Below are 12,981 nucleotides of genomic sequence, written 5' to 3'. Positions count from 1 at the left end.
CTGGAGCTGGAGTGCCACCACCTTCTCGACAACCTTCCCCATAAAGGGAAGGTTGGAGACTGGACGATAGTTGTTAAGTACGGCTGGGTCCAGGGAGGGCTTCTTGAGGAGGGGGCGCACAAGCGCTTCTTTATAGAGTGATGGAAAAACTCCCCTCCCCAAGGAAGCGTTGGTAATCTCCTGGGCCCAGCTCCGTGTCACCTCCCTGCTGGCCGAGACCAACCAGGAGGGACACGGATCCAGTAAACAGGTGGCGGAACTCACAGCTCCGATGGCCTTGTCCACTTCATCAGGTGTCACCAGATCAAACTCTTCCCAGACAGGTGGACAAGTACGTGCCCCAGTCACCTCGACTGACTCATTGTCAGTCGACTCTGTTATACAATTGGAGTCGAGATCGGCCCGGATCCGAGCGACTTTATCAGCGAAAAACGTGTTAAAATCCTCGGCACTACTCTGCAAGGGCTCCCCAACTCCCCCCTGGTTGAGAAGGGAGCGGGTCACCCTAAACAGAGCGGCCGGGCGGGATTCCGCTGATGCAATCAAGGCGGCATGGTACGCGCATCTTGCCGCCTTGAGCGCCACTTTGTAAGTCTTAATAAAAGCTCTTACAAGTGTTCGATCGGATTCAGACCTACTCTTCCTCCATCGCTTCTCTAGACGTCTCTTTTGGCGTTTCAACTCCCGGAGCTCCTCGTTGAACCATGGGGCTCTACGGGGTCTAACGCCTCGGAGAGGTCGCAAAGGCGCAATCCGGTCAAGAGCCCCCGCTGCAGCCGTGTTCCAGGCCTCCGCGAGAGACTCCGCCGAACTGTGGACGAGTGCCTCTGGAATAACCCCAAGCGCCGTCTGAAAGCCCTCTGGGTCCATCAGGCGCCTGGGGCGGAACATCTTCATTGGTTCCGCCTCCCTGCGGGGGAGGATTGGAGCCAGGAAGTCAAGCCGTAGTAGAAAATGGTCTGACCATGACAAAGGCAACACTTCTAAGCCCCTTAGTCTCAGACCATTACTCAATTGCTCGGAAAGGAATACCATGTCATGGTTGTCAGATGGCATCAAGTCACTTTATCAGCATTTTATTTATCTATTTTATTTATTTATTACACTTATTTTCTGCCCATCTCAAATCAGATTATCTCTGCGACCGCTTTCTGCCGCACGAATCCCAGCAACCAGTTAGGTCCCACAGAGTGGGCCTTCTCCGAGTCCCGTCAACTAAACAATGTCGTTTGGCGGGACCCAGGGGAAGAGCCTTCTCTGTGGCGGCCCCAGTCCTCTGGAACCAGTTCCCCCCAGAGATTCGAATTGCCCCCACCCTCCTTGCCTTTTGTAAGCTCTTTAAAACCCACCTCTGCCGTCAAGCATGGGGGAACTGAGATATTCCTTCCCCCTAGGCCTTACAATTTATGCATGGTATGTTTGCGTGTATGTTTGGTTTTATAATAAGGGTTTTTTAGTTGTTTTAGTATTGGATTGTTACATGTTGTTTTTATCATTGTTGTTAGCCGCCCCGAGTCTATGGAGAGGGGCGGCATACAAATCCAATAAATAATAATAATAATAATAAAATCAAAACCACTCAGGGTTGCATTTTATAAGTGTAATTTTGAGGCACTGTAAAAAAAAAATCCTCCCATTCCTTCATTGACCTAGCAACTTTGAGAGAAGGCTTAAAAAATATTATTCTAAATGTTTGGGGTTTTTTTCTGTCTTTCATATCATTAACGAGAAAGGCCAGCTCTTGGTCTCAGGTCTGTAAAATCCCAGTTCATGGAGACATTCTCCCCTCAATTCTTGTTGTCTCAGGACAGTGTTATTGAAAGCCTGGCAGAGGATTCCTCGCAGACTTCCCTTAGCAGCCCTTGTGCAGCTTGCCAGCAACACGTTCATCTGGTCCAGCGCTACTTGGTTGAGGGCAAACTTTACCATCGTCAGTGTTTCAGGTAAGCTCTTCCTATCCAAGTCCACTGAAAACGGGTCTCTCATCTCTAGTCCTGAAGAAAAAATCTGTAGTTGGGCCACGGTAACTTAGGACACTTCTTCCTTTTTCCATCATTTCAAGCCCATGATGTCCTGGCAGTTTACTATGTTACCATGTTATTTTTTTAAAAAACAGGGGGGAAAAAATAAGGTCACCTCCAATTGGGGGACCGCCTTCTGCCGCACGAATCCCAGCGCCCGGTCAGGTCCCACAGAGTTGGCCTCCAGATCCCGTCAACTAAACAATGTCGTTTGGCGGGTCCTATGGGAAGAGCCTTCTCTGTGGGGGGGGCGGTCCTCTGGAATCAGCTCCCACCAGAGATTTGCATTGCCCTCACCCTCCTTGCCTTCCGTAAGAACTTGAAAAACGCATCTATGTCAGCAGGCTTGGGGACACTAGGCCTCAGCCTCTGTCCAGTAAATTTATTGAATGTGACAGCATGGATGTGATTGTTCGTTTTTAAATGACTAGTTTTTAAGACATATTTTTAAAAGTAATTATTCTATGAATTGGTTTAGGAATGTTTTATATTGTATCTTTTTATCGGAATGTTGTGAGCCGTTCCGAGTCCAAAGAGAGGGGCAGCATATAAGTTCAGTCAATCAATCAATCAATCAATCAATCAATCAATTCCTTCCTTCCTTCCTTCTTTCTTTTATCTTTTTATCTTTGAAAGAAATCAAGAGAAACCCTATTTTGGTTTTTCTGGACTGTCTAATACAAATTACAGTACTGTGAGATTCAATTGTGTTATTTCCAGTTCTATATAACTGTCTTGTTGAGTTGAAAACCCAAAATCTAAACCCTTCAGGCACAGCGGTTAAAGAGTTGAACTTAGACCAGAGAGTTTACGATTTACTGTGGAGCTGTCGTGGCTTCACTTCACATTGTTGTTGTGGGGATAAAAATAGGGGGAAAATTTGACTTTAACTCTCTTAATGTAATCTTGAACTCTCAGAGAAAAGGCAAAAGTTGAATGCAATACGGTAAATACAGTTTTAAAAAACAGCTTTCTATGTCATTCACGTTGGAAAACAATTGTGGATTTTAATTTCTACAAGCAGTAAGGCCAGATACAAGACATTAGGATGGGATGTGCTTGTTCAATAAAGAGAAGGTGAGATGGAGGCTTATAATATAGCCACACAAAGTATTATGGGCTTAATAACAGAAATATTGTCATGAAGAAATATTTGGTCTTCGTGTGGACATTGTGGGTGGTGGCAGTTTTGGATCAGTCCTGCAGGATGGGGCCTGAATTTACAATAGCCTAGGAATAGGTATATATTTTTTTCTTTTACAGGTTTCAGTGGGCTGCAGCCATAGACAAAAATGACTCTGAGTTGGGAGAGGGAAGCAGCAAAATGCTGCCTTTGCCTGTGCTACCTGTATTGGTATATACAGAGTTCCCTCGATTTTCGCGGGAGGTGCGTTCCGAGACCGCCTGTGAAAGTTGAATTTCCGCGAAGTAGAGATGCGGAAGTAAATACACTATTTTTGGCTATGAACAGTATCACAAGCCTTCCCTTAGCACTTTAAGCCCCTAAATTGCAATTTCCATTCCCTTAGCAACCATTTAGATTATTACTCACCCTGTTTATTTATTAAAGTTTATTTTTAAAAAAATTATTAAAGGCAAACAAAAGTTTGGCAATGACATATGACGTCATCGGGCGGGAAAAACCGTGGTATAGGGAAAAAACCCATGAAGCATTTTTTAATTAATATTTTTCAAAAACCGTGGTATAGACTTTTCGCAAAGTTTGAACCCGCGAAAATCGAGGGAAGTTGCTTAAAAGTGGGGATGATGGGACAGATCCCAACTGAAAGCCTAATTATTGACAAAATATATAGATGTGTAGAGATGGATGAAATCACAAACTCAGTTAAGGGAACTAAAATCAAAGAACCAAAACGATCATGGTACAAATGGCATGAATGGATTCAAAAGTAAAACTAAAAATGTTACAATACAAAGTATCAGGATATATATAGAAAGAATAACAAATACCTTACGAATGTCAACAGAAATGAAGAGCAAACATTTTCCCTCTTTCCTTTTATCTCAAAGATGTATTATACCAATGATATATATAATTGAATGTATACTATTAAATAAAAGATATAAAGAAATGAAAGATATATACAAAAGGTAATAGAGATGGAATAGGATCTGTAAAACCTAAAGAAAACGTGAGAAATATTTTTGAAAACAATAAAGAAATTTTTTAAAAAGTGGGGATGATGGGAACTGATAAAAATGATAAGCGATTCCCCCCCACGTACATACACTGAGTGAATCTGTAGCAAAATCACGGATAGAATTTTATTTCCTTTGGGTTTTCCTGTTATCAAAAGGCAAACAAGAACTTGAGAGCTTTCCTCTTTTTTTCTTCTCTTTTTGATCATGGATTCACGTCTCCGGCAGATGCAAAGAATGTGCCAGCACACTCATTCCTGGATCTTACAAACCTGGACTTGAATCGGGCACGTTTGTGTGTACCCAGCATCGTGGTAAGCTGAACAAACTGAGCGGGAGGACTGAGCACCAGCTGACTCCAGAACCTCTGCTTGGAAAGGAAAATACAGAAGCTGGGACAGTGAGTAACGAGATGGAAGAAAAGAACGGCATATCAGAAGGTCACTCATCAGCCATGGAAGAGATGGGCAAAATAGAGGAAAGAACTGTTGGTGAAGTCGGCACCGAGCTTGAGATACCTTGTATCCGGCCAAAGGATGAAGTGCCCACTTCTTCCACTTCTGGCTCTTGCTTACGGATGCCTTCCAAGCCGCCTGTACCAACCAAGCCACCGACACTTGTCCAAGAAAAGGTTAGCTTGCAACATGGGCAGCTCAAAGAACCTCGGCCTACCCCTGCCCCTCGGAGGAGCACAGACCCAGCCAGTCTGTCGCCACTCAACTTATATCCGGTCCCAAGGCCCAGAGCCAATATGCAAAACGAGAGTTCCAGTGAGCCACCGTCTGATTTGGTCAATGGTAAGTGTTAGTACAGGGTACATGTTTGTTAGGGTTTGCCACTGTAAACTTGTACTACTTTAAATGTTAAATATGCTAGGCTGGTTCGTCATAAGAGGGCGCCAGTACTCCTTCCCTCAAATGACGCTGTGACGCTCATTTTCTGCTCAGGCATTCTTACTTTACTTTGCCTGGAGGGGGGAGTGTATTTTGCTTTGTGCGTATTTTATTGTACAGTGATACCTCGTCTTACAAATGCCTTGTCATACAAATTTTTCGAGATACAAACCCGGGGTTTAAGATTTTTTTTGCTTCTTCTTACAAACTATTTTCACCTTACAAACCCACTGCCGCTGCTGGGATGCCCTGCCTCCGGACTTCCGTTGCCAGCGAAGCACCTGTTTTTGCACTGCTGGGATTCCCCTGCTGGGATTCCCCTGCAGCATCGCAAAAATACGCAAGTCCGGAGGTGGGGTTTCCCATGGAGGGGAGCCTCAGGGGAATCCCAGCAGCGCAAAAATGCGCGTTTCGGCTGACAAAAGGGGTGAATTTTGGGCTTGCACGCATTAATCGCTTTTCCATTGATTCCTATGGGAAACATTGTTTCATCTTACAAACTTTTCACCTTAAGAACCTTGTCCCGGAACCAATTAAGTTTGTAAGACAAGGTATCACTGTATTTGCTTAGTGCTTATTATGAATTGTTTCTATCTTTTGTCTATATGTAAATAGTACTTATTAAGCATAACTAAGTCTGTGTATTTTTCTTTGGCTTTATCACACCTCCACGCTCTGTTAAAATTCTCTGCTCGGTGTATGCCTAAGGTCTCTTAGCCCAGCTATACCGAGACATACCAACAGTAAGGAAACATGGACACAGGAAGTAATTTAAACCTCCAAACTGCACTCTTTGTAACCCTGTATGTTCAGGTCACACCAAAGTAAGGAAAATATGTGTCTTTTATAGAAACAAGGAATACTGATGTATATATGCATTCATGGATTTCCCCTCCCACGAAGGCATCTTAATACTTATTTTTCTAAAATGTTTTATGCTACAGCGGATAAGTGTCCATTCAGTGTTGTCTTGCTTGCTTGAGCCGAGTCTAGTGCCTTTACATGTCCTGGAGAACAAATGTCATTATGGTCATTCTGATTTAGGATTATGGGAATTGTAATGCAACACATTTGGAAGAGACAGGTTAGGGAAACCTGGCCTACTTTTAATACCCATAATGTAATAATATTTTATTTTAATACTTCTTTGCAGTCTTGATGTCCTGATAGAAAATCTAATGATGGACCAGCAAAGCTTGATATATGAAATACATAGAAAAATTGTAGAAAGCGACAGGTTGCTATTGCTTGGGTATCCCCGTTTTGATGCTTTCCCATTAGTTGGGCCTGAATATCCATCATTCCCTACCAGCAGTGATGATCCCGGTTGGGATAATGTACTATACATCCAAAGGGTTTCTGGCTTTTAAGCATGTGCCAAAGAATTATGGCAGAGTCCAGAAATAAGAGAATGTGCCTCTTCTTCCAGAAAAACATGTCCTTTAATATAGGATACTGAATAGATACATAGCCAAGCTTTGATTCCTAGGCATAAAAGCAAAGAATAGACCTTTTAAAATATTCAGTGTAATGATTTTGGAAGTGGTTTTAGAGAGTAGCACCTAAGTATGTCTTCTTCATTTCTGAAATAGGTAAATTTCCTGAGCTCAGCCCTCCCGTTCCAAAGCCGAGGGGCAGGCCTACATCCTCAGATCGGTATGTCCTTTTCTTGAAAATCTTATTGAGAGGGAAGGAAATATTATTATTATTATTATTATTATTATTATTATTATTATTATTAATTAAGTTTGTATGCCGTCCCTCTCCGTAGACTCGGGGCGGCTCACAACAATAGTAGAAAACAATGTACAATACAAATCTAATATTTAAAAAACTAAAAACCCATAATTTAAAAAACATACACACAACATACCATGCATAAACTATGTAGGCCTGGGGAAGATATCTCAGTTCCCCCATGTCTGATGGCAGAGGTGGGTTTTAAGAAGTTTACAAAAGGCAAAGAGGACGCTGCAGCCACGCCTTTTCCGTAAGAAGTAAAAGGAGACAGGCGGCCGCGGGTTGCTTTGGCGGAAGACGGGAGGGCGGGGCCAGAAGTGTTGGGGTTCAGGTTTGGGTTCAGCGAACTTACCCAAACCCTGCTGCCAAGTTCGGCCGAACCCGCCGACCCCGAACTTCAATGGGTTCACCCAACACTATATACCTCGTCTTACAAACGTCTCATCATACAAACTTTTCGAGATACAAACCCAGGGTTTAAGATTTTTTTGCCTCTTCTTACAAACTATTCTCACCTTACAAACCCACTGCCGCCACTGGGATGCCCCGCCTCCGGACTTCCGTTGCCAGCGAAGCACCCGTTTTTGCGCTGCTGGGATTCCCCTGAGGCTCCCCTCCATGAGAAACCCCACCTCCGGACTTCCATGTTTTTGTGACGCTGCAGGGGAATCCCAGCAGCGCAAAAACGGGCGCTTCACTGGCAACGGAAGTCCGGAAGTGGGGTTTCCCAGCGAGGGGAGCCTCAGTGAAATCGCAGCATCACAAAAACACAGAGGTTGGAGGTGGGGTTTTGAGGACTTTGGTTAAATTGCGGGAATAATTATTTTGTGTTTAGCTATTCCTTAATAGCCTTCCTTTGCATTGTGTAGCATACTTGCAGACTATTTCGATTTGTACATATCAGAAAGTGCATCTTGTTTTCTCCCAAGGAGACACAGGAACACATCTTCCTCTACTCAGGGATTGCTGGTACAAAATGCAGCGGCGTGCGCAATTACGGGTGTACCAAGGTACACCCGTATCACACCAACTTTTCGCAAGCTCCATTGGTTACCAGTTAGTCTCTGGACACAATTATGTTGGTTATCGCCTTTAAAGCCCTAAATGGCTCAGGGCCAGACTACATACGGGACCACCTCCAGCCTCATGCCTCGCTACGGGCCAGTAAGAGCCCACAGAATTGGACTTTTCCGGGTTCTGTCCGCCAAACAATGTCGGCTGGCAGGATCCTGGGGGGAGAGCCTTCTATGTGGCGGCTCTGCCTCTTTGGAACCAACTGCCCCAAGAGATCTGTACTATCTCCACACTACCGGTCTTCTGGAAAGCCATTAAGACCTGGCTTTTCTGGCAGGCCTGGAATTGAGAATGACTGTGTGTATGTATGGTTTTTAAGCTTATTCCTTACGTATTTTTAATAATGTTGCTATTTTGCTATAGTTGTAATTTTTTACTGTTTTTAGTAATTATTGCTAGCCGCCCTGAGTCCTATTAGAGTGGGCAGCATACAAATATAACTAGCTAGCTAACTAACTAGCTAACTAGCTAACTAACTAACTAACTCACTCACTCACTAACTCACTAACTCACTAGCTAACTAACTAACTTTCTAGGTGCTGGGATTCCAGTCTTCCTTTTCATCCCTCCTTATGTCCTTTCTTGTCCTCCAACTAGCGCTGGTGAACTGCTAAGGCCCAGGGACCCTCCGTGGATTGCACTGGTTCAAAAAGAACCCAGGAAGAAAGCAGCTCCTCGACCACCAGGCAATAGCAAGGAAAGCTCACCAGTGGCCTTTGAAGAGAATGAAGGGAGAGGAAGAGGAGGAAAGGCACACACCAGGGAAGACAGACCTGTCCCGGAAGAGTCGAAGCCTTACAATCCCTTTGAAGACGAAGAAGAGGAAGAGAATGAGTCAGAAGTTGTCTTACCAAAGAGCACACAAAAGCAAGAGCAAAAGGATGAGGAGGAGGGTCTCAAGCCCACCCATCCGTGGTACGGCATTACTCCCACGAGCAGCCCCAAGACAAAGAAGCGACCAGCTCCAAGAGCACCCAGTGCCTCCCCACTTAGTGAGTTCCTACAGCAAGTTTTAAAATGAGGGGGGGAGGGGGATGCCTCTAGATGTGAATTCTGACTTATCCAGCATGTGAATGCCTTCTTTTTACAGTACAGTGATACCTTGTCTTACTAACTTAATTGGTTCCGGGACGAGGTTCTTAAGGTGAAAAGTTTGTAAGATGAAACAATGTTTCCCATAGGAATCAATGGAAAAGCAATTAATGCATGCAAGCCCAAAATTCACCCCTTTTGCCAGCCGAACTGCCCGTTTTTGCGCTGCTGGGATTCCCCTGAGGCTCTACTCCATGGGAAACCCCACCTCCAGACTTCTGTGTTTTTGCGATTCTGCAGGGGAATCCCAGCATTGCAAAAACGAGCGCTTTGCTGGCAACGGAAGTCCGAAGGTAGGGTTTCCCAGCGAAGGGAGCATCAGTGAAATCACAACATCACAAAAACACCGAAGTCCTCGAAACTCCACCTCCGGACCTCTGTGTTTTTGCGATGCTGCGATTTCACTGAGGCTCCCCTTGCTGGGAAACCCCACCCCCAATTCCCCTGCAGCATCACAAAAACACGGAAGTCCAGAGGTGGGGTTTCCCATGGAGGGGAGCCTCAGGGGAATCCCAGCAGTGCAAAAACGGGTGCTTTGCTGGAGGCGGCGGTGGGTTTGTAAGGTGAAAATAGTTTGTAAGAAGAGGCAAAAAAATCTTAAACCCCGGGTTTGCATCTTGAAAAGTTTGTGTGACGAGGGGTTTGTAAGATGAGGTACCACTGTATTCAGAAGTCTTCAAACTTGACAACTTTAAGACTTGTGGACTTCAACTCCCAGAATTATGGGAGCTGAAGTCCACAAGTCTTAAAAGTTGTCAAGTTTGAAGACTTCTGGTATAGATCATGGATGATTTGCTCTTTCAGTTGCTTCCAAAACAAATGCAATTACAGTGGTCCTTTGACTTTTGCGGGGGATACGTTCCAAGACCGCCCACGAAAGTCAAATTTCCGTGAAGTGGAGAAATTCCCTTCCTTCCTTCCTTCCTTCCTTCCTTCCTTCCTTCCTTCCTTCCTTCCTTCCTTCCTTCCTTCCTTCCTTCCTTCCTTCCTTCCTCCCCCTCCCTCCCTCCTCCATTCCTGGTTTTACTTACCCCCAGAACCCGCAGGGGCAACGGGGCGGCAAGCTGAGGGCTTTGGTGCGCTCGCTGCCGGCATCTCCCATGGCGGCGGTGGCAGCACCGGTGCTCAGAGTGAGGGCAGGGGAAGGGGAAGCTCAAGGCAAGAGGGATCCAGGAAGAAGAGGCGGCGGCAGCAGGCGGCAGTAAGCGACGGCAGCGGAAAAAGAGGCAGTCGTTCCCTTTGTTGCTTGAGGTGACACTGAACTGCGGGCAGAGGCTACCGGAGGGTTGTGACGGGCCCACCACAAGTCATCCCTGCAATTAGCGCGTGGGCCCCTGACCCAACAATGCCCTCAGCTCCTCCCCCCTCAGGCGAGTTAGGGTGGTTTTGTCTGCTCACAAGGCTCGGCTTCACTTTCCTAAGTATGCCCATGTTACTCCAACACTCCGCAGCCTGCATTGGTTGCCTATCAGTTTCCGGTCACAATTCAAAGTGTTGGTTATGACTTATAAAGCCCTTCATGGCACCGGACCAGGATATCTGTGAAACCGCCTTCTGCCGCACGAATCCCAGCGGCCGGTTAGGTCCCACAGAGTTGGTCTTCTCTGGGTCCCGTCGACTAAACAATGTCGTCTGGCGGGACCCAGGGGAAGAACCTTCTCTGTGGCGGCTCCGACCCTCTGGAATCAACTCCCCCCAGAGATTAGGACTGCCCCCACCCTCCTTGCCTTTCGTAAACTCCTTAAAACCCACCTCTGTCGCCTCCTTGCCTATGTAATTTTGTGCATGATATGATTGTGTGTATGTATTTGATCTATTGGGTTTTTTTTTTCTTTTTAGACTTTTAATGTAAAACTGTTATTTTAGATTTTAATTATTAGATTTGTTACCATGTATTGTTTTTATCACTGTTGTGAGCCGCCCCGAGTCTACGGAGAGGGGCGGCATACAAATCTAATAAATAAAATCCTAAACTCTGTCTTTCTATATTGCAGTTCCCCATCCCATCTCCAGGCTTTCCCATTCAGAACCCTCTTCTTCCACGCCGTCTCCAGCGCTCAGCTTGGAGAGCATCACCTCTGAGTGTTTGGCCAAGGCTGCTGATAACCTGAACGATGCCTCGGTGCCCAAGAGCTCCTCTGAGCCGACAGTCCATGCTCCAGCTGCTTCCATCCTTTCCCATTCGGACTCCCCGCTGATCAGTGTCCCTTCCGGTGAGGGACTTACCATTCTGCCTGCTCGTTCTACTGATTCCTCCTTATCATCATCCAGTGATTTGACGGGCTTTGGGGATGAGGCACAAGGTGGACATGTACAGACTGCCAGGATTTCTTCATCTGGGAACTTGAAAACAAGCCCTGGGAATATCTTTCCTAAGCCTCCTGTTGGGGCATCTCCCACTCCCATTCTCTTGGCATCTGAGCTGAACAGTGGGTCTGCAAGGAACTCTCCTTCACCCAAAGCACAGCCAAAGGTAGGTGGCAGGCATAGCTGGGAGCTCTCTGTCTTTTTCTTCCCTTCCCTTAAATCTCTCCTGTTTCCCTCTACCAAAGCTACTCATTGGTATACATATCTTTCTAGGAAACTTAGGATTTGTTTGCTATAAAGCATTCAGGCAATTCCATTTTTGTCCATGAAATGCTTCTTTGGTCCCCTGGCATCACTTTAGAATTAGGGCCAATGATATTTGCTTCTGAAGTTCTCTACATGGGGCTACCTTTGAAAAGTGTTTGGAAACTTCAGATCGTGCAGAATGCAGCTGCGAGAGCAATCATGGGCTTTCCTAAATATGCCCATGTCACACCAACACTCCGCAGTCTGCACTGGTTGCCGATCAGTTTCCGGTCACAATTCAAAGTGTTGGTTATGACCTATAAAGCCCTTCATGGCACCGGACCAGATTATCTCCAGGACCGCCTTCTGCTGCATGAATCCCAGCGACCAGTTAGGTCCCACAGAGTGTGTCTTCTCCGGGTCCCGTCAACTAAACCATGTCGTTTGGTGGGACCCAGGGGAAGAGCCTTCTCTGTGACAGCCCCGGCCCTCTGGAACCAACTCCCCCCAGAGATTAGAATAGCCCCCACCCTCCTTGCCTTTCATAAGCTCCTCAAAACCCACCTCTGCCGTCAGACATGGGGGAACTGAGATATTCCTTCCCCCTAGGCTTGTACAATTTATGCATGGTATGTTTGTATGTATGATTGGTTTTATAACAAGGGTTTTTAGCTGTTTTAGTATTGGATTTGTACATGCTGTTTTTATCACTGTTGTTAGCCGCCCCGAGTCCACGGAGAGGGGCAGCATACAAATCCAATAAAGAAATAAAGAAATAAACTTGGTTTTACTCAGGGGAGGGTTAAAGAGCTAGGCTCATTTGGAGAGCAAAAATCTATCTCACTTTGATGAGCGAGAATACTCTTGACGCTGCCTTCACCAAAAAGTTCATTTTATTTGCTTCTGAATTATTTCCCCAGAAATGGGACAAATTATGTAAACAAGAGAAGACAAGAATAGTGGAGCTCAATAGTGGAGCACACCCTTTGCATAGTAAGGATTGTATTTTCAGGTAGGTCTGGGAGGACTCCGTCATGGAATCTGGCACAATAGTCAGTAATAATAAAACTGAACTAGATGTACCCATGTTCTTATAAGATAGTTGCCTAATGGTACTTTTGTTTTTATGCAGTGACTCTTACCTAAGACAAAGAAACAAACAAAAAGACTGCTCAACATTCAGTTCCCAAACTAAATTATGCTGTCCAAATTCAAGCTGCCATTCAATTGAATAGTAGGGCTGGAAGAATTTTTGTCTTAAATTGTGATATTGCCCGTTTGATTCTAAAAGATGGATTGACAGTTAAAAGTGGAACTTCCTACAGTCTTAGTGCTGTGGTTGGCTCTGGCCCAGCTCCTGCCCCAGGGAATGGGGAGGCGGCTGCAGGGGAAACTTCAACATGTCACAGGCCTGTGTTATTGCCGACAGAATCAGTTCAGAGTTTAGT

At 45.5% G+C, this 12,981-nt stretch overlaps 1 protein-coding gene across 1 annotated transcript in view; it reads left to right on the top strand.

Annotated features, from left to right (window-relative positions):
- The window catches only part of MICALL1 (MICAL like 1), a 65,371-nt gene that overhangs the window by 39,968 nt on the left and 12,422 nt on the right, over positions 1–12,981 (top strand). Inside the window, exons 5-9 of the mRNA XM_070756169.1 lie at positions 1,807–1,943; positions 4,410–4,978; positions 6,667–6,730; positions 8,486–8,880; positions 10,975–11,453. Coding sequence (XP_070612270.1) covers positions 1,807–1,943; positions 4,410–4,978; positions 6,667–6,730; positions 8,486–8,880; positions 10,975–11,453 — 1,644 coding nt within the window. The remainder of the gene's footprint in view (positions 1–1,806; positions 1,944–4,409; positions 4,979–6,666; positions 6,731–8,485; positions 8,881–10,974; positions 11,454–12,981) is intronic.

Source organism: Erythrolamprus reginae, chromosome 6 (genome assembly GCF_031021105.1).
Source record: "Erythrolamprus reginae isolate rEryReg1 chromosome 6, rEryReg1.hap1, whole genome shotgun sequence".
NCBI classification, from domain to species: Eukaryota; Metazoa; Chordata; class Lepidosauria; order Squamata; family Dipsadidae; genus Erythrolamprus; species Erythrolamprus reginae.
The sequence above is the reverse complement of the archived record's forward strand: the minus strand, read 5'-3'. Positions and strand labels throughout refer to the sequence as shown.